The 22,769-nt window shown below is 34.2% G+C and overlaps 1 protein-coding gene across 3 annotated transcripts in view; it reads left to right on the top strand.

The window, feature by feature from the left end:
* Positions 1 to 12,796, top strand: part of RERGL (RERG like) — a 32,973-nt gene extending 20,177 nt beyond the window's left edge. For 2 of the 3 annotated variants that reach the window (XM_074325965.2, XM_019744705.3), the window contains exons 3-6: positions 998 to 1,054; positions 4,809 to 4,882; positions 5,813 to 5,961; positions 12,244 to 12,796. In XM_074325965.2, coding sequence (XP_074182066.1) covers positions 998 to 1,054; positions 4,809 to 4,882; positions 5,813 to 5,961; positions 12,244 to 12,526 — 563 coding nt within the window. In that variant the 3' untranslated portion in view covers positions 12,527 to 12,796. The remainder of the gene's footprint in view (positions 1 to 997; positions 1,055 to 4,808; positions 4,883 to 5,812; positions 5,962 to 12,243) is intronic. The other variant, XM_074325966.2, reaches the window with a different exon arrangement.
* Positions 12,797 to 22,769: the final 9,973 nt, after the last annotated feature.

Genomic DNA, 22,769 nt, shown 5'->3' with positions numbered 1-22,769 from the left:
ATACAATATGGTATAACTAGGTATATTATTTTTTATTAGCACTTTATATTTTATAACCAAATAATGCAATGAACTGTATATTTGTAGAATTTATAGACAGCTTAAGGAAGATAACTGAAATATTAATTTGTATCCTGTTCTACTGATGTTTCAAATTCGTAAGAATAACAGGAAATCCTCCATCACTATCCTACCTACTTCTCACTCCAGCACACCCGTCCCCATGCCCACCAGTGTCCTAACAATGGCTTTGAAAGTATTCTTCTACCCTGAGACTAAGAGTAGAGAGAGATGAATGGAGACGTGTGGTTATTTTTTAAACGCCACATTACTGAAGGGGCATGGCTTTGTAGATGCCTGGGAACTGAACAACAGGTGCCCTGACTTTAGAAGCCGTGTTTTTGTTTTTATGTTTTTTGGTCACACTGTGATAGTGATGACCAGATGGAGAATGTCACCAATAAAGCCTAATGTCCCCAGAGCCTAATGAATCATAACTGGCCAGACCCAAGAACTGCGGAAAGATAAACACTAGAGGTCTTTTCTCTATTTCCTGTATTTTGAAGTCCCTACATCTTTAAGTAACGTCAATTGCTTGATATTGTCCTTGCCACTATTAGTATGTAGCACCTTGGAACCATATTTAATTTGATAAATAAAATAAAGAGATGTTACAGTTCTTGCATCTCAAATTTAATGAGAAATGTGTTTCTGTTACAAAGGTCAGTGACCTTATGTGTTTGCATTCGTGAATTAATTACATAGTGATTTGAGTGGGTAGCATTCTAAGATCACTTTCTTTCTAGCCTCCTAACTTTTATGGTTGTACAGTAGAAATCTTGCTGACTGTTATTTAGAACAGAATTTACTAAAGCTTTAAGATCGTCCTTAATGCTTGGTAATTTTTTGAGTTGAAAGATAAAACCTTGTATACTTGACTAAATTACCTGTATCCTAAAACAGAAAGGACTCTAAATCCAGGTTGTTTGTTTTGCAGCCCTTACAGTTAGGTTTCTTACCAAACGATTCATTGGAGAATATGCTTCTAATTTTGGTAAGTCATTACTTTAGGCTTTTTTCACCTTAAAATTTCAGATTATAATTAAATACATTAAGATCAGAAAATAATTTTAATATAATCTTCCATTTTCACACTTTTAAGCAACTTACAGATTCTGGTTATAAATGTCAAAATAAGTACTTGAATTGAATGTTCTTTTATGATAAAATTCATCCAATTTGATGTTAATTGAGATGGATTAGAAAGCCACTTTGTTTCAGTCTAAAACTCAAAAAACATTAAAACTGGGATCTTCCCCACCCCCAAAATATAATAGAGCATGTAAGTATGAATATTTTTGTAAGCTATGAAATAAAATTAAAATCAACATCTGTTGAAAGATAAAGACAAATTAATTATAAAAGTATAAGCAAGTACAAAATAAAGCTTATTTTTATTGCAAAACTAGGTGAAAATAACAGCAAAATTATGTCTTGAGCAAAGATCATACCATAACTATCTAGGTTACTTGTGTAAATTTCAGATAAATTCTAAAACAGATGCCAGCACACCCTGATGTAATATTAGGAACATTTCACTAACTCTACTATAAATTTCTGTTATTTTGATCAGAATTAGCATGACATCTATGAAATACTACAGTGGAGAATTAATAAAAATGGAAAAATTTTCCAGAGGAATTGAGTATATTTTTGGCTCAGCAATTAATCCATGTAATAGTACTAATATCTTACCTGATTGAAGGCATGGGGGTAAGATTTCTTTTTTTAAATAAGAATGACAGATTTATGAGAAATATGAAACTTTGAAGAAAGGGAAATAATTATTTTGTTTAATAATATTTATTTATAGTAAGAGGAAATTATGAATGCAAGTGTGTTTTTTTCCATGGGGAATAAACAAAACCAAAAATATTTTGCATTCATTTATGAGGTAGAATTATTAGAGTATTTCAGAAAATAACTTTAAAGTATTGCATTGTGTAGTTTCATACATCTTTCCAATATAATTCAGTCCATATAACATTGTGAACGTTTTAGGGCAAGTGTTTGAAAACTGACTATAGAAAGAAAAATATATAGAAAGAGAAATTCTTGTTGCTTCATTTCTCAGGTCAACCACCTCAGTCAAAAAGGTCAACATGACACACATGCTAGGGTCAGACAGGAGAAAATGTTCCAGAACTACAAAACAAAACAAAAATAAATAAAACAATACACGAAGAACAACAACAAAACCTATCACTTTAATCTTTTGTAGGATATAGTTATATAAACAAATGAAGTGTACACATTTCTAGTTGTTACATCTCTATTAAGTTGTTACATCTCTATTATGAGACCTAGAGGCATTTTGAAAAGATAACCAAATGTGCAAAACGTCACCAGGGCATGAGGACAACAAACTGGCAAAAAATGACTTCATCTTGTAAATGAAGAATAGGAGGGGAAATAATAAAATTCTAAAGTGTAAAGAATTTGTGACCCTTGCTGGCAGCTTTTGAGTTTTGAGAGTGGACATTTGAAAATGTCTAGAAGGAAATGTCATGGCTCACAGTAGTAAACTTATGACGTTTAGAAGGAATTGTCTGAAAACGTTTTTAAAATGTAATAAAACTATAACAAATTCTATTAAATGTAACCTAGAAGGATTTTAAAATTTATCTCTAACCCCTTAAAGTTGGTTCCAGAAAATTCTGCTGCATCTTTCTACTATGAGTTACAGAGTATTTGCCATAATGGGTCATAATTTTGTGCCAGTATAACATTTTGGAGATAAGTGGGTCTTTGATTAAAACATTGGAGGAACAGTTACAGAAACAAAGTCCTTTATTCATTCAATGAATATTTATTGAGTATCTACTATGTCCCAGGTACAGTTCTAGGTAGAGAAGTTGTAGCAGTGAACAAAAAAGACAAATATCTAAGCACTCATAAGATTTACTTTCTGGATAGAAGCATTAGTCAATTAAAAAACATTAAATATAAATTATGTCATATGATAAATGATATGAAGAAAAAGAAAGCACAGGGGAGTGGCACTGATATATTAATAGTATGTGGTAATTTAAGAAATAAGGTAGACCTTGCTGAGAAGGAGATATTTGGAAACACACACACATACACACACACACACACACACACACACACACACACACATCAAGGTGGAGAAAATTCAGCCATGAAGATATCTGAGGATAACATTCCAGGCAGAAGAAAAAATTACCAAAGTTCAGAAGCAAGAACTTTCTGAAAAATGTGGGGAATAGTATGGAGGATAGAGTAGCTCAAGTCGAGAGAATTTGAGAGGCGATACCGGAGAGGTCTATTGAGGTCATACAAATAATAGGAGACTAGATAATGAGGGCCATTCTCAGGCGTTTTAAAGGCTTTGGTTTATCCAAGTGAGATGAGGAACCATTGGAGTGATCTGATCAGACAAGTGACATAACTTGGCTATGAGGTTCACTTTTGCTACTGTGCTGAAAATAGACTAGGCACAAGAAAGGAGTCGGGGGAAGGATAAAGCAAAGACATAAGTTGAGAGGTTTAGTAATAATATAGGCAAACAACAATAATGGCTTGGACCAGAGTGTTAGCAATGGAGGTGATGAGTGGCATACAAATTCAAAATATACTTTAAAGATAAAGTAAAAAATAATTATTAATAGAATAAATACAGGATGTAAGAGAAAGAATCAAAGATGACATTAAGGCATTTAACCTGAGAAATTAGAGCTATGAATATGTCATTTAATGAAATGGAAAATTGTGGAAGATGCAGTCTTACCAGGGAGGTCAGGGGTTCAATTTTAAGCACGTTAAAGTTGAGAGTCTATCGGGTATCTAAATGGAAATGTCCAATTGTAATAGTTGTTTGTGTCTGGAGTTGATGAAAGAGGTATTCGCTACAGATATAAATTGGGTTCATCAGCAGTAATTGCTACATAAAGACTTTGACTGGGTGAGATTAGCAAGGGACTGAGTATAGATAGGGCCATGTTTGGAGTATGGGAAGATGTGGTGGGACAAATAAAAAAGATTAATATGAAGCAACAGTGAATAAAGAAACAAGAAACTGTGTTGTCTTGAAAGTCATTTGAAGAAAACATTTTTAAGGCGGCAGGAATAAGCGACTACATTAATGCTACCGATAGGGCAAGTAAGATCAAGACAGAAATGACCATTGGGTCTAAAACCATAACCTTGATAAGAACAATTTGAGTTAAGTAATTGGAGTTAAAGCCTGATTGAAATAATTTGAAGGCAGGCGAGGAGAGAAATTGTATATGGAGGGTACAGATACTTTCCAAAATGCTAGCAGAGACATAGGGAAATAGTTGGGATAGATTGTGGGATCCAAAGGATTGTTAAGTTAGGAGCAATTCAACTGTTAGTAATAATATAGTAAAGAGGAAAAAATTATGATGCAGAAGAGAGAGACAGAATTGGTTTAGCCATGTCTTTCACTAGGGTCAGAGGAAATGATAACTAGTTCATAGATAGAAACAAGGATAATTCATCCATTGTAATAGGATGGAAGACAAATATGTAAGTACAAAGGCATGTAGCTGAATAGATATAGTGGTGAATTTCACTTACAATAAATATATATGAGCAAATATAACAAGTACATGTTTTTTGACCACTAGCAATAAATAAAAGCCACTGTACTACTCCACTAAAATATGACTGATTAAATTTGCAAGACTGTGATCTAAATGTAAGTGCATTATTTTATTCTGGCGTGTTTCCATACTGACAATGAATACATGCATATTTTGCAGAATCTATCTATAATAAGCATTTGTGTTTGGAGGGGAAGCAACTGAATCTAGAGATATACGACCCTTGTTCTCAAGTAAGTAAAACAAAATACTTTTATTTTTCTAGTCATGATTTGCAGAAGATTGGATAAGGGTCAGTGTAAAGTTGCCAGTCTTAAAACCAAAGTTTCTTCTCAATTTTAGGTATTAGAATTTTAAGAGTTTATTTTTAATGTTATAAATTACATTACCTAGCTTCTCTGTAAAGTTATGACAAAAATTGTCATATTACAAATATCTTGAAAATAGCAATATTAGGCTGCATTCATAATATATTTCTGTCAGATCATAGTATAGCTGTAGGAAGTTAATGGTGGAATGGCTTGTCATTCAGTTTATATTTTCACTGTTTCATTTCTAGCTAACCACTCTCAACAAAGCATAAGTAAGACAGGTTTTGAGTTCAAACCCCTTTGTCCATACTGAAAGTTAAAATAGTGTTATATAAATAGCAGTGGTAAAAATCAGCTGTTCAAGATTTCAAAAAACTCCATGCGACGGATGCTTTTAGGTATGGAAAATACCTCTTAAATATTTTCAGCTAAACCTTATCAATATTATTTTGACTGCTTTAAATCCAGTACCAAAAATCAATAGATATTCCATTTACTAATATAGACAGAAAATATTATCTTGTATCAACATAAATATGTAGGTATTAATCCACAAATAGGTGGATATCAATTATTATAGCTTATCAAATTTTCAGAAAAAATGGAGTTATTAAAGAAAAGTTGTGTAGTGAGAGAGATATAACTTTATTATATTTATATTTTAAAATTTAATCACTTTTAATTAAATAAAGTGGGCAATAAGAAAGAAACAAGGAAACTACATTTTAGGAAATAGTATTTGGCTTACTGAATTATCTTGCAAGTGAAATGGGTCTTTATTAATTAACTCTCTACAGTGTAAAATACAAGTGTCGGATTTCACCACTTTCAATGTGCTTGGTTTCTTTACAGCCACAGAAAGCAAAATTTTCCCTCACAAGTGAGCTGCATTGGGCAGATGGGTTTGTTATTGTGTATGACATCAGTGACAGGTCTTCGTTTGCTTTTGCAAAAGCACTGATCTACAGAATCCGGGAGTCACAAACTAGTCATTGTAAAAGGTAAGGTATTTTTCATTCCTCTCTCCTTTCTTTTTAGTAAATCACCATACAGCTAGCTGTAAGCATCATTAGGAAAAGTTTAATACAGCCTTCCAATTACAAAATTTAACAGCCCTGAACAATTCACCTTCCATTCCCCAGGAGTTACACATGTAGTAAAAGGACTAAGATGCGAATACTTTATATCCTGGCTGACATAAACAGTTACTTGCCCTGAGTAAATGGCTATTTTACAAGACAGCTTCTATTGTTAACATGACACTCACTTGCAAAATAATGGTCCTCACTACACAAGATAGTGCACTTTTCAACCTTTCCTTTTCATTCCCACAAAAATGTCAAGGATACTAAATAAATCCAGATTTATTACCTTTGGCATCCAGTTCCTAGTCATTTGGTTATTCAATCCATCACAGCAAAATAGACTGAATAATAAAACCATTACAAATTCTAAATATGAGAATACATTTTTCTCCATTTCACCTCCTAAAATAAAGAGCTGATCAACAATTCCTTATTGTTGTCTTGACACAAGTAACTATGAAGAAAGACATAGCCTTAAACCATTTTTGCATTAGTAGATATAAGTTTAAACACAAATCTCCCATTATAATTTTCCTTTTTCTTATTTTATAGACTTTTGAATTTGAAATATTTATGTTTTGTTCAAAATACTGATGTAAGAGATTTTGTATGCTCTGAACCAAATTTTCCCGTAGAGTCTAAAATAACATTCTAAACTGGGAATCAAAAAAGCATAATATTATCACTGAAAATTTGTATCGGTGCTTTTTATATCTAGTTTAAATGCCCACTATCAAGAAACCATCAGGTAATAATTGATAAAGAGTATTTCCCTGGAGTTAGTTGACATACATTCTTGTTTATATCTAATTGACCTTAGATAAACCCTTTAATCTCTAAGATCTCATTTTTCTGATTATAAAACTGACAGGAACATGGTAGGAGAAAAGGATGTGATTTTACTACTGTACCTCACAGCACTGATTTCCTATATAGTTCTGACTTTTTAAAATTCCATTGTTTCAAGCATTAAATACCTTATATTTAAGCACCATAACTTAGGTAAGGGACAGTAATAACATACCTTTAATATTCCTCCAAATCAAAAGAATCACTCATATAAAAATAAAACATACAAAAATAAAAAATTACATTTGATATTTTTCAGGCAATCTTCTTAATGTACTGAATAAATAATTTTCAGAGTATTTTCAGTTCTCAATCTGTAGATAGACTAGAAAAGCATAATATGGCATTGCTTTATTAAAATAACATCTGATATTTGTGACTCACCCTTCAAAATAATCATTGTCTCCCGTCAATTCTTTTACAATAATTTTCAGAACTATATAGAAAAAAACATTATTAATACATTCAAAGTCCAAAGCATACAGTGCTTTTTCCCTCATGGCTCACTGTGCCATGTGAATAAAACCACCTTTTTAGTGGAATCTGAGCGCAGTATCTCTTAGACAGACTTGGAGACAGCATTTATCCATTTCTTCCCTCTAGCAGACACCTTCACAGAGTTTCATGCCACTTAAGGACTAATGGTCTTGCTATATTCTTCTAATGAAACTGTTTTAGGAATATTTTTTTGTAACCTATGAAAATACATTGATATTTGTGGAAGCATTACCTTATCAAAGAAACATATTTCTTTTTTAAATATTGTTTTTAATTTTTTAAATTGCAGTTGATACACAATATTAGTTTCAATTGTACAACATAATAATTAGATGTTTATATAACTTCAAAGTGATCACACTGATAAATCTAGTACTCATTGACAGCATAGTTACTAAAATATTACTGACTATATTTCTTATGTTATACTTTACATCCCTATGAATATTTTGTAACTACTAATTTGTACTTTTTAATCCCTTTTCCTTTTCCATCCACCCCTCCTATCTGGCAACCATTAAAATGTTCTCTGTATCTATGAGTTTGTTTCTTTTTGTTGTTGTTGTTCTTTAGATTCCCATATAAGTGAAATCGTATGGTATTTGTCTTACTCTGGCTGATTTACTCCGCTCAGCACAATACCCTCTATGAACCCTCTAGGTTCATCCATGTTGTTGTAAATGGCAAGATTTTATTATTTTTATGACTGAGTAATATTACATTGTATAAATGAGGTATGATAAAAAAAACATACGGTGAATGTTTAAATTTAAAAAAAAAAATTGCAGTAAAAGACATATTGTCACTAGTCCCCAACAAAATACTCCCCTTCACTTCGAATGCTCTTATCCCATCCCTCTTGCCACTTTCTGAAGCAGTGCTGCAAGTCTTCTTTCATGAGTGTCTTTAGTTGCAGTGTTGTGGCTGCCTTGATGGTCTGAATCATTTTGACTTTGGGGAAAAGCCTGAAGTTGCATGATGCCAGATCCGGTGAATAAGTCAGATGAGGACACACCGTAATGTTTTTATTTGACAGAAATTGCTGTATACCAGAAGTGATGTGTGACACAGAGCATTGTCATGATGGAGGATGATTTATGGCACACTTTAAAACACACCTCTCAACCGTAGCTCACACCTGACTGACTGCACCAAACAAGTTGAAAAAGTTGTCACATACTGTCACTAGAGTTTGATGTGCCTCTTCCCAGTTTGAAGGTCCCTGCCTTTCTGTTCGATGGCACTTGGCAACAGCATTCACTGTTTTTATTTACTCACAACAGAAAGGCTCCATATTACACATCGCTTCTGGTACAGCAATTTCTGTCAAATAAAAACATTACAGTGTGTCCTCATCCACCTTATTCATGGGATCTGGCACAGTGAACTTCTGGCTCTTCCCCAAAGTCAAAATGACCATGAAAGGTAAACGTGTTGAATTTATTCAGGACATCAAGGCAGCCACAACAGTGCAACTAAAGACACTCATGAAAGAGGACTTCCAGAACTGCTTCAGAAAGTGACAAGAATGATGGGATAAGTGTGTTTGAAATGAGGGGTTGTATTTTGAGGGGGATTAATGGGAATTTGTCTTTTTCTGGAATTTTTTTAAATTTAAATATTCGTTGTATTCTTTGATCACACCTCATTTGTACCACCTCTTCTTTACCCATTCATCCTTTGATGGACACCTAGGTTGCCTCCATATCTTGACTATTGTAAATAATGCTGCAAAGAACATATGGTTGTACATGTCCCTTTGAAGTAGTGTTTTGGGCTTCTTCAACTAAATATGCAGATATGGGATTACTGGATCCCTCTTTGTCTCTTGTTATAGCCTTTGTTTTAAAGTCTATTTTGTCTGTTATAAGTATTGTTACTCCAGATTTTATTTCCTGTTTCCATTTTAATGAAATAACTTTTTCTATCTCTTTACTTTCAGTCTGTATCTGTCTTTAGATCTGAAGTGAGTCTTGTAGACAGCATATATAAGGGTCTTGTTTTTCTATCCATTCAGCCCCACTGTTTATGTCTTTTGATTGGGAGCATTTAGTCCATTTACATTGAAAGTAGTTGTTGATCGATATGTAGTTATTGCCATATTATTATTCATTCATTCTTCCCCTTCTTCTTCTTTTCCTTTTCCTTCTTTTTCTCTTTCTCCTTCTCCTTTTTTTCCTCTTCCTCCTCCAAGAAATCCCTTTAACATTTCTTTTAAAACTGATTTTGTGGTGATGAACTCCTTTAGCTATTTCTTGTCTGGGAAGCTCCTTATTTGTCCTTTGATTCTAAATGATAACTTTGCTGGGTAGAGTAATCTTCGTTGTAGGTCCTTACTTTTCATCACTTTGAATATTTCCTGCCAATCCCCTCTGGCCTGCAAAGTTTCTGTTGAGAAGTTAGCCGACAGTCTTATAGGGGTTCCCTTGTAGGTAACTAACTTCTTTACTCTTGCTGCTTTTCAGATTCTCTCTTTGTCTTTGACCTTTGGTATTTTAATTATAATATGTCTTAGTGTGGGCCTATTTGGGTTCATCTTATTTGGGACTCTCTGTGCATTCTAAGCTTGTACTTCTATTTCCTTCACCAGGTTAGGGAAGTTTTCAGTCATTATTTCTTCAAATATGTTTTCAATTTCTTGCTCTCTTTCTTCTCCTTTTGGTACCCCTTATGATGCAATGTTGGTGTTCTTGATGTTGTCTCAGAGACTCCATAAACTGTCTTCATTTTTAAAAATTCTTTTCATTTTTTGCTGTTCTGTTTGGGTATTTTCTTCTACCTTGTCTTCTAAATCATTGATTCAATTCTCTGCTGCATCTAATTTACTTTTGATTCCTCTAATGTATTCTTCACATCAGTTATCATATTCTGTATTTCTGACTGGTTCTTTTTAATGTTTTCTATATCCATTTTCATGTTTCCTATCTTGTTATTGACCTTCTGCTGAAATCATTGAGCACCTTTATAACCAGTGTTTTAAAATATGTGTATGGTAGATTGCTTGTCTCTGTTTTTTTTTTTTTTACATCTTTTTCTGGAGCTTTGTTCTGTACTTTCATTTGGAACATATTTCTTTTTCGCCCCATTTTGGCTGCCCACCTGTGTTTGTTTTCTATGTATTAGGTAGAGAAGCTCTGTCTCCCAGTCTTGACAGGGTGGCCTTATGTAATAGGTGTCCTTCAAGGCCCAGTGGTCAGTCTTCTGGTTACCTGAACTGGGTGACACAGGAGTGTTCCTTGTGTGGGTTGTGTATGTCTTCCTGTTGTAGTTGAGCCTTGGTTGCTGTTTGCACATCAATGGGAGGGATTAACCCCCAGGCTTATTTGTTGTAAGGACTGACCATGACTATACTGGAGGAGCTGTTATTCTGGGACAGACCTTACAGAGAAGGATTCACTTTAGCAGGTGCCTGCTGAGTCTGTGCTTCTTGTGTGTCATTTGTGGAGGTGGTTGAGTGGTGCTCTGGTGTGGTCTGAGTTGGTTCTGGTGTGTTGGTTTTGGAGCCTCTTGGGAGGGTCTCTATGTCAGGCCAAATTTAGCCACTGTCTGTGCCCTGCCCAGTGCCACTTGGTATGAGGTACAAAGTGATCTGCAGATGGTTGCCACTTGTGCTGTACATAGAGGTACCTGAGAGAGGCTTAGCTATGAAATGAGGAAGGCTACTGCTAGTGATAGGCTTGGCACTGCTTAGAAAGAGCACACCAAGGCCAGATGCTGCCTGTTTCAAGTTTGTGAACCTTTGAGAAATTTTAGGCAAGTCTGTAGCATGAGCCAAAACAAGCCATTTGTGTGGAAAGGCCACTAGAAGTAGTTTGGGTGGGCTCACAAGTTGGGTGGGGTGGAGTCTGGGAATCACCAGGAAAGGGAGAATGGTGTTGGCCAGAGTGACAGAGATTCAGATATGGCACCTACCTTCATCTCTATGTTGAGTTGGGGGAGGGATCAACAGAGGAACAAAGGCTTCTGCCAGTATTTCTGTCTGAGAGTAAGCAGCCCCTTCAGCCCTAATTCTTAAGCCAGACAATTTGGTTCCTCTCCTATGTCCCTGGCACCTTTTGCGCTGCTGCCCCAGCGCTGGAGCTCAGAGCAAGTGAGTCTGTCAGTAAGTTAGTCCCTGTGTGGTCCCTTTAAGAGGAACACCTGGGACTCCAGCACCCCTCTGTCTCACTCAGCCACATTCTTGCTGGTTTCTATAGCCAGAAGTTTGGGGACTTCTCTTTCTGATACTGGAACACTGGGCTGGGGAGCCTGGAGTGGGGCTGGGACCCTTGCTCCTCAGGTGGTATCTCTTTAGTTGAGATATCCCTCCCAATTTTTAACTGCACACATGGGAATAGCCCATTCTCATCTCTGCCTCTCCTACCCATCTTGATGTAGCTTCTTCTGTATATCCTTTCTTAAACAACTTCTGTTAAGCTAGTCCTCAGGTGGTTCTCAACGATGGATGTTCTGTAGTTTAGTTGTAATTTTGATGTCATGAGAGGAGGCAAGCATAACATTTACCTACTCTGCCATTTTGACCAAAAGTCTTCGTATTTCTTAAAAACATATTCTAAAAGGTGATGAGATTGTGAAATTTTTTCTTGAGTATGTTATGATAGATATTAATTTTCCTTAGGAATATTATATCCAAACTGTTCAATTACGGTTACTCTTTAGTAAAAAGTTAGTCAAATAATTTTTGCATACAAATGGGCATATGTATCATAAACACACATACATGACCATAAATAATGCACATATGCACACAGTATTTTTTCTGTTTCGGTCCATCATTCTTTTTGATATAAACCTACTTAAAAAAAAAGTGTTGAAACAATCTTTCCAAATAATTGTGTATCTATATTTCAGAGCTCTGGAATCAGCAGTGTTTTTGGTTGGTAACAAGCAAGATCTCTGTCATGTGCGAGAGGTTGGCTGGGAAGAAGGGCAAAAATTGGCATTGGATAACCGATGCCAATTCTGTGAACTGTCTGCAGCAGAGCACTCTCGAGAGGTAGAAATGATGTTTATCAGAATTATCAAGGACATCCTAACAAATTTCAAACTCAAAGAAAAGAGAAGATCCAGTGGATCAAAATCAATGGCCAAATTAATCAATAATGTATTTGGAAAGAGAAGGAAATCGGTTTAACAGATATGCAATCCTTTACCTTTTGTTTGCATTAAAAAAATAATCTGTTTGAGATATGAAATGTTTGAACACAAACCACAGCAGTGTTTTCAAATATATAGTTTGCCTTTTTGGTTCTTTGTATCTTGTACACTGTGCTTCACACCTAACCTTTTCTTTATTATATGAAGTAGAACTCAGTATAACCTATTGGTGAATTACCATACAGTTTGCCTTGCCAAATAAACTTTGCTTATGTAATTTTATTAAACTACCAGTGGTCTCAGTTTACCTTTATTTTATATATTTCTTTGGATGAAACATATAGTTATATTACTATATTTAATATATTATGGGGCTTAATTTATCTGCTTGTGAAAGTTCACGATCTGGTTAATAGAAATGTGTGGATTTAATTTTAAAGTGTCTTTATAATAATCCAGTGAGTTACTTGATAATACACAAATTTTACTTAGGACTTAAGAAGTTAAGTTCCTTGCCAGTGAGTACATAGTTTGTCGTTGGTCTGATGATGAGAAAGTCTGCCTTTTTATATTCTGCAAATGAAGGCAATTATAATAGAGAAATTAACTTATACAGCTAAGATCCTTTTTGAATCAAAAGATTAGTCTTTTATAGTTTATTTAGAAATCCATACATCATAGGGAAAGAAAAATTAAAAAGTTGGTGGTAAATATATAACCTCGAAGGCCTCAGTGCCCTGAAAGAATTGTTGCATTAGATACAAACTTTTGGGCCATCTCGGATTCCTTTGAATTTCCTTCAGAAGTTAACTGTTTACCTCGTGGACTTTAGTACCACTGCTGATCCCTTTGCTGAGCTTGCCACCTGCTGCATTTCAAGTTGCAGTCCTAGACCTAACTTCAGCCAAATTGCTGATAATTAAGGTTAGGTCTCAGAGAAGTTCAACCAAGGTACAAGCAATGCTTCCACACACTTAGTTAACCTACGGACCACCTTGGAAGATCTTGAGTAGAGAGGGATAGACTAGAGTGGGGAAAGGGTGACACAGAACATTAGGCTGGGTACGAGAGAATTCATTGACATGGTGTTATGCACCATGAGTCATGATTCAACGTTTTAGGAGTGACACCTAGAGCTCTTTTCCAAAGCTTTACTGTTGCTTAGAAGTCTAACGTTGATGACACATTTGAGTAAAAGTAGTGGAACTAACAGAACTTTGTGTGGTGGTACACAAAATCGTTCAGCATGTTTGTAAAGATGGGCAAATTAGAATTGATATGGTAGGTTGGACCTAAGAATCCACTATCTGACTATTTCGAGGACAATTCGCAGGAACCTCCGTTAATAAGGAAGTGAGGAATGTACTGGTGAGGGGGCACCTTCAACTTTGAGGAGCTTAATAATAACTGTGCCCTATAAGTCAGGGTTGACAGTAGTTCTGCTGCCATCAAATGGTGCTCCTCAATAGCAGTGCTGATGATAGAATCCTGGAACAGCAGAATTTGGATGCCAGCATTCAACCTGTTGCCTGTTACTCACCTACTCAGCCCTCAAAGAAATGATGCCATATCCAGGGTACAGGCTCCATTTCTGATACTGACTGGTTGGAAACTTAGAAGTGACATGTTCAATCAGCTGTATTAAGGCAAAGTCCAAATTGTGGGTTCATGCATTGCTTCCATCCCTGATGCCAAGGCCACTGTTATCATGGCTCCATTACATAAACAAAAAGATGGTCGAGAAAAGAGGCAGTTTATCTGCAGAGCAGGTCATGCTGTCCATCTAGTTGTAAAATGACTTCTCATTGGTAGATGCTGTCTGATGGGCATTAACTTGATACACAAAGATCTGCTATTTTATGCCCTCTCTGAAAGATCTATTCACATGCTTTGCCCCCAGTTCTTCTTGTCACTGTGCTTCCAGTCTTAATATCTTACAGATACTTCTGACCAACAGGCGAAATCACTGATCATTGCCTAGAAATCTACACCACGTGATACATTTCCTGCCATACAAGTCAGACAACAAAGTGTAGTTGTTGAAGCTCTGGTAAATGCGATAATATCCTTTCACTAATGAACTTCATCGTTATCTCTGTGTAGGACCGTAATGAGGCATAATCCTCTTTTGACACTAATACATCAAACTTAAGTGAGGAAAGCTTCTTGTCTACTAGGAACATTCAGATCAGATTGTTATGTAAATGAGAAACGTTGTGGTAAAATCAATGATACATTTTTTTTTGGTTGACTATAGGGATTTTGTTAATATTTTATAGTCTTAATATTGTCTATATATTTAGATGTGTATATATCAGTGTAAGCATTTATATTTTAATATGTTTTTTGTTTTGTTTTGTGATTATTATTTTCCTGGATAATCTTAATTTTAGAGATTTGGTCTTCATTCTTTAAAATTATTTTCCCAGTTATAGAAAGATTCTTTTGGGCTGATTTTGCATTAAAAACAACATTTTTACTTATGCTATGTGTAAGAACTCTACTGTAAAAAATGTTATGAAAATTCTTTCATAGCTTACTTAATCCATGATGTATCTACGATGATTCAGAGTTCAAAATTTCTCTGTTAAAGGTATGGCTTATACTTATGTTTGTATATATATATTAAAATTTTATTTATTGTATTTTGATTTTTTAGCAAGATGGCCTGAGAGGACACATCTTATTAACAAGGAGTCTATGGAACATAGTAATAAGAACAAGCATTCTTACCCCCCCAAAAAAAATCTTATCACTCTATCTATCTATCTATCTATCATCTATCTATCTATCTATCTATCTATCTATCTATCTATCTATGTTACTATGTGAGGTGATAGATGTGTTAATTACCTTGATTGTAGTAATCATTTCATAGTGTATACATATATCAAAGCATTATGTTGTGCACTTTAAATATATTACAATTTTATTTGTCAGTTATACCTCATTAAAGCTGGAAAACACCATTGTTTTACGTTAAAAACAGAGTTTACGTTTTCAAAGTAGTGTCTATGAGACAACTTTAGAAATGAACTGTTGATATTTCAGTTATTGTTATTTAAAAGTAGTGGGTTAATTTCCTTTTGTGTGATGTGACAGTTTTAAAACATGTTCACACACACTTTGATACTTTTCCTATCAAAGGTTGAGTTTAATTTTCCTCCCCTTGATTATGGATTATTTTTGTTGACTATCTTTTAACAAATGGAATGAGGAAGAAATAATGGGTAGGACTTACGAGATCAGATTAGTGAAGGAGCTGGAGCTCCCAACCATTCCTCCCTGGAGCTCTGCTTTGGGAGCCATGAGTTGAAGTGTATGAATCTGGCTGCCTTGAAGGCACCAGGCCTGAGATACCACCTGAGGTTAGTGATCACACAACCACCAAATACATGAGTGAATCTTTAGGTGACTCCAGTCTCTAACCTTGACCTATCCGAGCTCATGCCAAGTGGAGCAGAGATGAGGTAACCCAACAGAATCTTGCCCCACTTGCAGATTTGTGAGAACAATGAACATTGTTGTTTAGGGGTTGTTAAACCATTATGTTTCGGGGTTGATAGGTAGCAATGGATAACCAGAATAAATAATTAATTAAAACTTTCAGTAACTCAGCCAATATGAAATGCTTGTCTTTCTTATTGGGCAAAAACAGGGTGAAAAAATGATTCGTCTGAACAGATTCAAATTTGCCTACAACATAAAGTTGTCCCAACATCAGTCTTCTTGTGAATATAATTCACATGTAAAGCAACTTGCAAACCTAAAAATAATAAATTGCAGTTTTCCAAAGTGATAAAAACCACATCTACTTACAGATAAACAAATACATCAACATTAGGCCATAGAATGTTGTAGGTTGAGGATAGCAAGTGTGTCTATAAATCTCAGAGATAGTTAAGCTGTATCACTAGGCTGGGAATTGCCTATGCTGCTTCTAGTAAAAAAGATGCTGTCATTCACTTTGGATGAGCTTCACTGAGATAACACATAATGAGGGGAAACAGCTGAGGAAGGGAATGCCAAAGAGGAGGGGCTTCTGAAATGCTTTTGATTTAATACAAGGCATGCACTATTAATAAAGAGGTTGAATGATACCTGTATGTTTTATAGGTTTATAAATTGGCTGTAGTAAAATATTTTACATCTTAGATCACTAGGTATTGTTTCAGCTTATTATGGGAGATATCTATCTAGAGTTGACTGAATTGTATTAATCCGAACCTAGTTTAATGATGCCTTAACATTTTTATGGGGGAATTTAATGTTTGCAATATCCATGTTCTTTATTTGAAAGCGTGACTTATAGGTTTCTCATCTTCCTTAAATTATGAAATCCTTCAGCTAATAAAGGAAAATGATTATAGTTTGCAAAAAAGGCAAAGTCATTTAACAATCCATATAACTGTCTATTGTAGGCCTTTGCATAATAATTGTAATTTAGCTATTAGGAATTCTAAAGGCAGTTATCAGTCATACTCTACAATTCTGGGGGAATCAGGCAAAGCCCAAATTATTTGAAGTATGTTAAATTCACAGAGAAAAAAAAGACATAAATTGAAAATATACTCTTTAGTGACAATATATTATTTTCAAAGCAAAGAAGTTCATTATAATTTTCAAATGTATAAACCACCAAAAAGATTATTTTTCTTTCTTTTTGATAGAGATATAATTTAAGTTTACTTTTAATAATGGAAATATAAGTTCTTCTAAAGAGGGAATTAACAGACTATAAAGTGTTAGTTGCAATGTGTAATTTGAACATTTTAATAATCCTGGAACAACTAAGACATAAAGAATTAATAAAAAACAGAAAATTGAAGAAGAGTAAGAGATGGAATTACTTGCCATTATATGAAAGTATGACCATGAGTTACTTCTGTAATTTTTAGAACGTTTTCTAGGACTAAAGATGAGTATTTAACTCCAGACACGTGGACACTTTTCAAAACACACATTTCAAAACATTAAATTAGACTGATATTTTTTCCAGATATAAAGTTACTTTTAAACTATTTATAACATGTTTTCAACATTTGGCAGTATTTTTTCACACAAACACATCTGGGGGATAAAACTATTGGGTTAAGTTTGAGATGGAATGTTTAATTTATTCAAATGACAATTATGAAAAAATAACCTACTGGTTGACTTTTATCAGAAGATTTTTGAGGCTTCAAGTACAAGAACTCTAAACTGTGGTACATTTATACAATGGAGTATTACTCAGCCATAAAGAAGAATGAAATCTTACCATTTGCAATGATATGGATGGATCTAGAAAACATTATGCTAAGTGAAATAAGTCAGATAGAGAAAGACAAATACTATATGATCTCACTTATATGTGGAATCTAAAGAATAGAATAAATGATCAAACTAATCAGAAACAGTCTCAGAGATATAGAGGAAAAACAGGGTTGCTAGATGAGAGAGGGGTGGGGATGCGGGAGAAGGGGAGGAGATTAGAAAGCATAACCGGTAACCACAAGATTGTCATGGGGATGTGAAAAACAGGTTGGAGAATATAACCAATAATGTAAAGATTTTATAGGATATCCGATGGACGCTTGTCTTATTAGGGAGACCACTTCATGGACAGTGTAGGTGCCTGACCACTGCAGTGTACACCTAAAACTGAAGCTGAATAATAATGAATGTCAACTATAATTTATATATATATATATATAGTCACAGGATGTGGAGTACAACATAAGGAATAGAGTTAGTGGAACTGTAACAGCTATATAGGATGTCAGAGGGGTAGCAGATTGGGGGAAGGGGGTTATCACTTTTTGAGGGGTATAAATGTCTAACAATTTCATTGTTTTGTACACCTGAAACTAATAATAATAATAAAAAAGAACTCTAAACTCATTATTATTCTCAATCACAGAAGAGGTTTTGAGCTAAATCTGCTCAAAAATAGTTTGATCATTCTAAATTACTATTGATTTTATTAATGACATAATTTTGAAGCTAAGTATATATATTTGTAGACTAAGACTAACACACATATGTGTGTTTCTGTATATGTGTATATAGATACACCATTAATTACATACGAGGTCAGACAATTAAGTTCGTGAACTCATCCTAGAAAAAGTGCTACACACCTCATTGTTGAATATCACTATGTTCACCTTCACCTTGGGAAGCTGTTCTCCAAAGCCAGTGTCTAGTTCACCCTTCAAAGCAATTTTGGGTCTCTTTTTCTGGAATGGCCATCAGAGCTGTTATCGTATTATCCTTGATGTCCTGAATGTCATCAAAATGTCTTCCTTTCAATATTTCCTTTATCTTCAGGTAAAGAAAGAAGTCATTGGGGCCAGATCAGGTGAGTAGGGAGGGTGTTCCAATACTGCTATTTGTTTACTGGCTAAAAACTCCCTCACAGACAGTGCCGTGTGAGCTGGTTCATTGTCGTGATACAAGAGCCATGAATTGTTGACGAAAAGTTCAGGTCGTCTAATTTTTTTATGCAGCCTTTTCAGCACTTCCAAATAGTAAACTTGGTTTTAACTGTTTGTTCAGTTGGTACAAGTTCGTAATCAATAATCCCTCTGAATCAAAAAGAACATTGTTGCAACAAATTCATGAACTTAATATTCAGATCTCATATATCTCCGGTCAGTTATATGAGTATCTATTAAAGAACTTTAATATTGTACACATACTGGCATGTATTTTTTAATCAAGGGTGTTAATTGAGACATTGACTTAGTTAAGAGGACTGAATCTGCCATTTCACATTTTTCTGCTAAAATTCTATTTTTTGGTTTGAACAATGACCATTTATAATAGCACTGAAGTTTCATATGACATGTCGTGTAACAGAAATTTAGTGTTTCCAATTGACTTGAGAATTGAAATGAGAGATAAAAATCATAGCATATGTTTGTGCTACCTTCTGGACTGAAAATGCATAGTTTGCCTGGTGACAGGTAGCTACAACATATTACCCGTTTCTTAAGTCTGCTTGCACACAAAATTTTCACAACCAGAAAACTGGGCATCTCTACCTCTCCTCCATGAGAATGATTTTCTGAGATAGCTACATCCCTTACGTCCTGTCACTCAAGACCCACTACAAACATCTTCTGTCTTTCTTTGAACACACAGTTAGAGGAAGAGGAAAAGAGATACTGAAAACTGTTTCTTAGCCTGAATAGTACTCATGGATAAAGCCATATACAGATGAAGTAGGGATTTAGTTGTTGGAAATGTTGGGAAGAGGCTCAAAGAGCTGTAGTTTAAATTATTCATTCATAGCATTTGCTAAAAAATTTAAAGAATAACAAAAAAACAATTTGTGTGCTGTTATTCCTTACATATTTTTTCTTCTTTATAATGAGAGGACAGCAAGTGGGAGCGACCTCCCAGCACAATAAAGCAAAAACTAAATTATCTTATTATCCATAGAAATTATGCTGAGTCTGATACAACAACCAGATGTCCATTATGATATTTGAAAGAGCTACACTATCCCCTTTCAAAAACAATGATTAAGATGGTTTGGGGAATATAATCAATCATGTAGAGTTTGCAGGGTGTCGGATGGGCACTTGTCTTATTAGGGAGACCACTTTATGGATGGTGTATATTCCTGACCACTGCACTGTATACTTGAAGCTGAAGCTGAATAATATTGTATGTCAACTATAATTTTGTATATATATATATATATATATATATATATATATAGTCATGGGATATGAAGTACAGCATAGGGAATAGAGTCAATTGAATTGTAATGGATATATACAATGTCAGAGGGGCAATAGATGGGGGCAGGAGGGTTATCACTTTGTGAGGGGTGAAATGTCTAACTATTGAATTGTTTTGTACACCTGAAACTAATAGAAGCAATGGTTAAGAGAGTGATGAAGATAAGGATAAAATAGGTGAACCTATGTGGGCAAACTGGGCCATAGAACATTTTTCCTTTTATAAGGATCAAGAAACAAAACAAACAGATAATTCCCCCCACCAACATATGTATTAATAATAATGGATTTTAAAAAGTATCCCTTAAGACAAGAACACAGTGATATTAATCTGATAGGGGAAAGTATATGTATAAAAATAAATTTTTAAATGAGAAATAAAATAGCCTAGAGCAGACTTTAAAAATCTGCCTTGTAGAGTTGAATTGGCATTACATAAAATCACTTAAAAAACATTGATGTAAAGCAAGAGGAGATTTTCAACAACACAAAGAAGGACAAAAACATGAATCGAATATAAAAAAGCATATCATAATATAAATATATGCATGAAGATTAGAATCTAACCTAAAATAATAATGATACATATTCTGGAATGCAAACTCAGAAATCCATAGTATAATCAAGAGTCCCTATCCTAGTAGTGCAAGGAGTTAGAATTCTGTATCTCAGATATGATTCAATGTTCAGGAAAAAAAAATGTGTGTGTGTGTGTGTGTGTGTGTGTGTGTGTATGTGTATATGTGTATATACATACATACATATATATATATACATATACATATATATATATATGTGCATATATATATAGTTGTATACATATGTATACATATAGTTGTTGTTATTTTTGTTTGGTTTTTGTTTCCCTGGTTTTCCAGAAAGTAAAAGGAAAAAAATCAATGGCAAAAGATCAGCATGGCTTAAATTTCTTTGCAACTATATGATAAGTTAGTTAAGAAAAGTCTAAAGAGTTTTGAGTAAAATATTTGCAAAGCTCCAGTTATAAAGATAGATAAATTCTGGTTAAAATATGAAAACAAAAGAAAGATATTTTCAGATACTCAAGCGCTCTCAAAAATATACCCAATTAGTGTTACTAAAAGATTATTAGTTTCAGTCCTAATAAATGGAGAATAATCAAAATCAAGAATTTAAAAACTGAAGACTTTCATATAAAAGAAATTGAGATGTCTAATTATATGCATAGAATGATATATGTGATATTATTTATCACTGTGACCCTAAACTGACTTTTAGAAATCAAAGCTATAATTTCTCAGAAAAACATACTATTTCAAGTAGACTTTGTTTTAGCAGAGAAAAACTTAACAGTACTATTGTCTAACAATGTTAAAATAATTATGGTATGTGGACTATGTAATTACTTACTGAATACATGCTTACGTGTGTAGCACAGTGCTCAATGATTAAAATATATTTTATGTGAATATATAAAAGTGCCTGCAAAGAAGATATTGTTATCTCATTATACATAACTTTGATAGTTATATCATTTACACACCTCAACATAGATAAAAATATTTATCTGGGTCAAAGGCCAGTTATTGCCTCAGCTGGGATTCACCAATACATGTAGATGGCTATAAACTGCTCTGTCCACCACACCACACTCTGTTAATGCTACTGAAAAATATACACACATTTAAAATGATTTCTACAAATGGTTCTTAATTGTATGGGGAGCTCCCTATGTTTTGATAATAAATATAAAAGCAAGATACAAAAGTATAGGTAAATATGACTTCATTTATGTACAAATAAATGTATCTAGAAAAATTGCAAAGTAATATGCGATATTTTCTTTCTGTGCTTTCCAAAATTTCTGTAAATGAATATTAATTACTTTTAAAATCAAAAGACAATTAAAGATTACTGCATATTTACAAGTATTGAAAGATTTTATTGGGCCGTTTTGTATAGTCAAAAGTTTTATATGAATTATAAAAATCTCTGCAGAGCTTATTTTTATTATTAAGATCTTATACCATAGATCTTTATTTTTCAAACTAAATCAAATCCCAAATCTTATTAATCACATTTATTAATTTTTGATTTTAAACATTGTTTCCTTTCTCCAATTTTCTACAAGAGTATGTGTTATATTTATAATTTAGTAAAAACGATACATACTTTTGCATTTTTGATTAAGATAATTTACATACAATAAAATGCACATATTTTAAGTGTACAGTTCAATAAATTTTGACAAATGTATTCACCTGTGTAACTGTTGTCAAATTATGATATAGAACATTTCCATCATCCTAGAAACCTCCCTTTCCAAGCAATCTGGAGACCAGCTTGCCATTTTTTCATAAACGTAAATGTGACTTTACGAACAATAGAAAGAACATGCTGTGGGGACAGAGCCCCAGAAAGTAGTTTGCAGGCTCTCGGCCTCAGGTGGAAGGGTGCTGGCTCGGGTACTGGATGGCTGACGGTTGGGGCTGGTTGGCCGTCGGCTGTGGCCAGTTAGCCAATTGGCTACTGATATAACTGCTGCGGCTGTGGAGGAGAGCCGAGGAG

This window comes from Rhinolophus sinicus, chromosome 1 (genome assembly GCF_057876585.1).
Source record: "Rhinolophus sinicus isolate RSI-liver-muscle chromosome 1, RSI-T2T, whole genome shotgun sequence".
NCBI classification, from domain to species: domain Eukaryota; kingdom Metazoa; phylum Chordata; class Mammalia; order Chiroptera; family Rhinolophidae; genus Rhinolophus; species Rhinolophus sinicus.
This window is presented reverse-complemented; position numbering and strand designations above follow the sequence as displayed.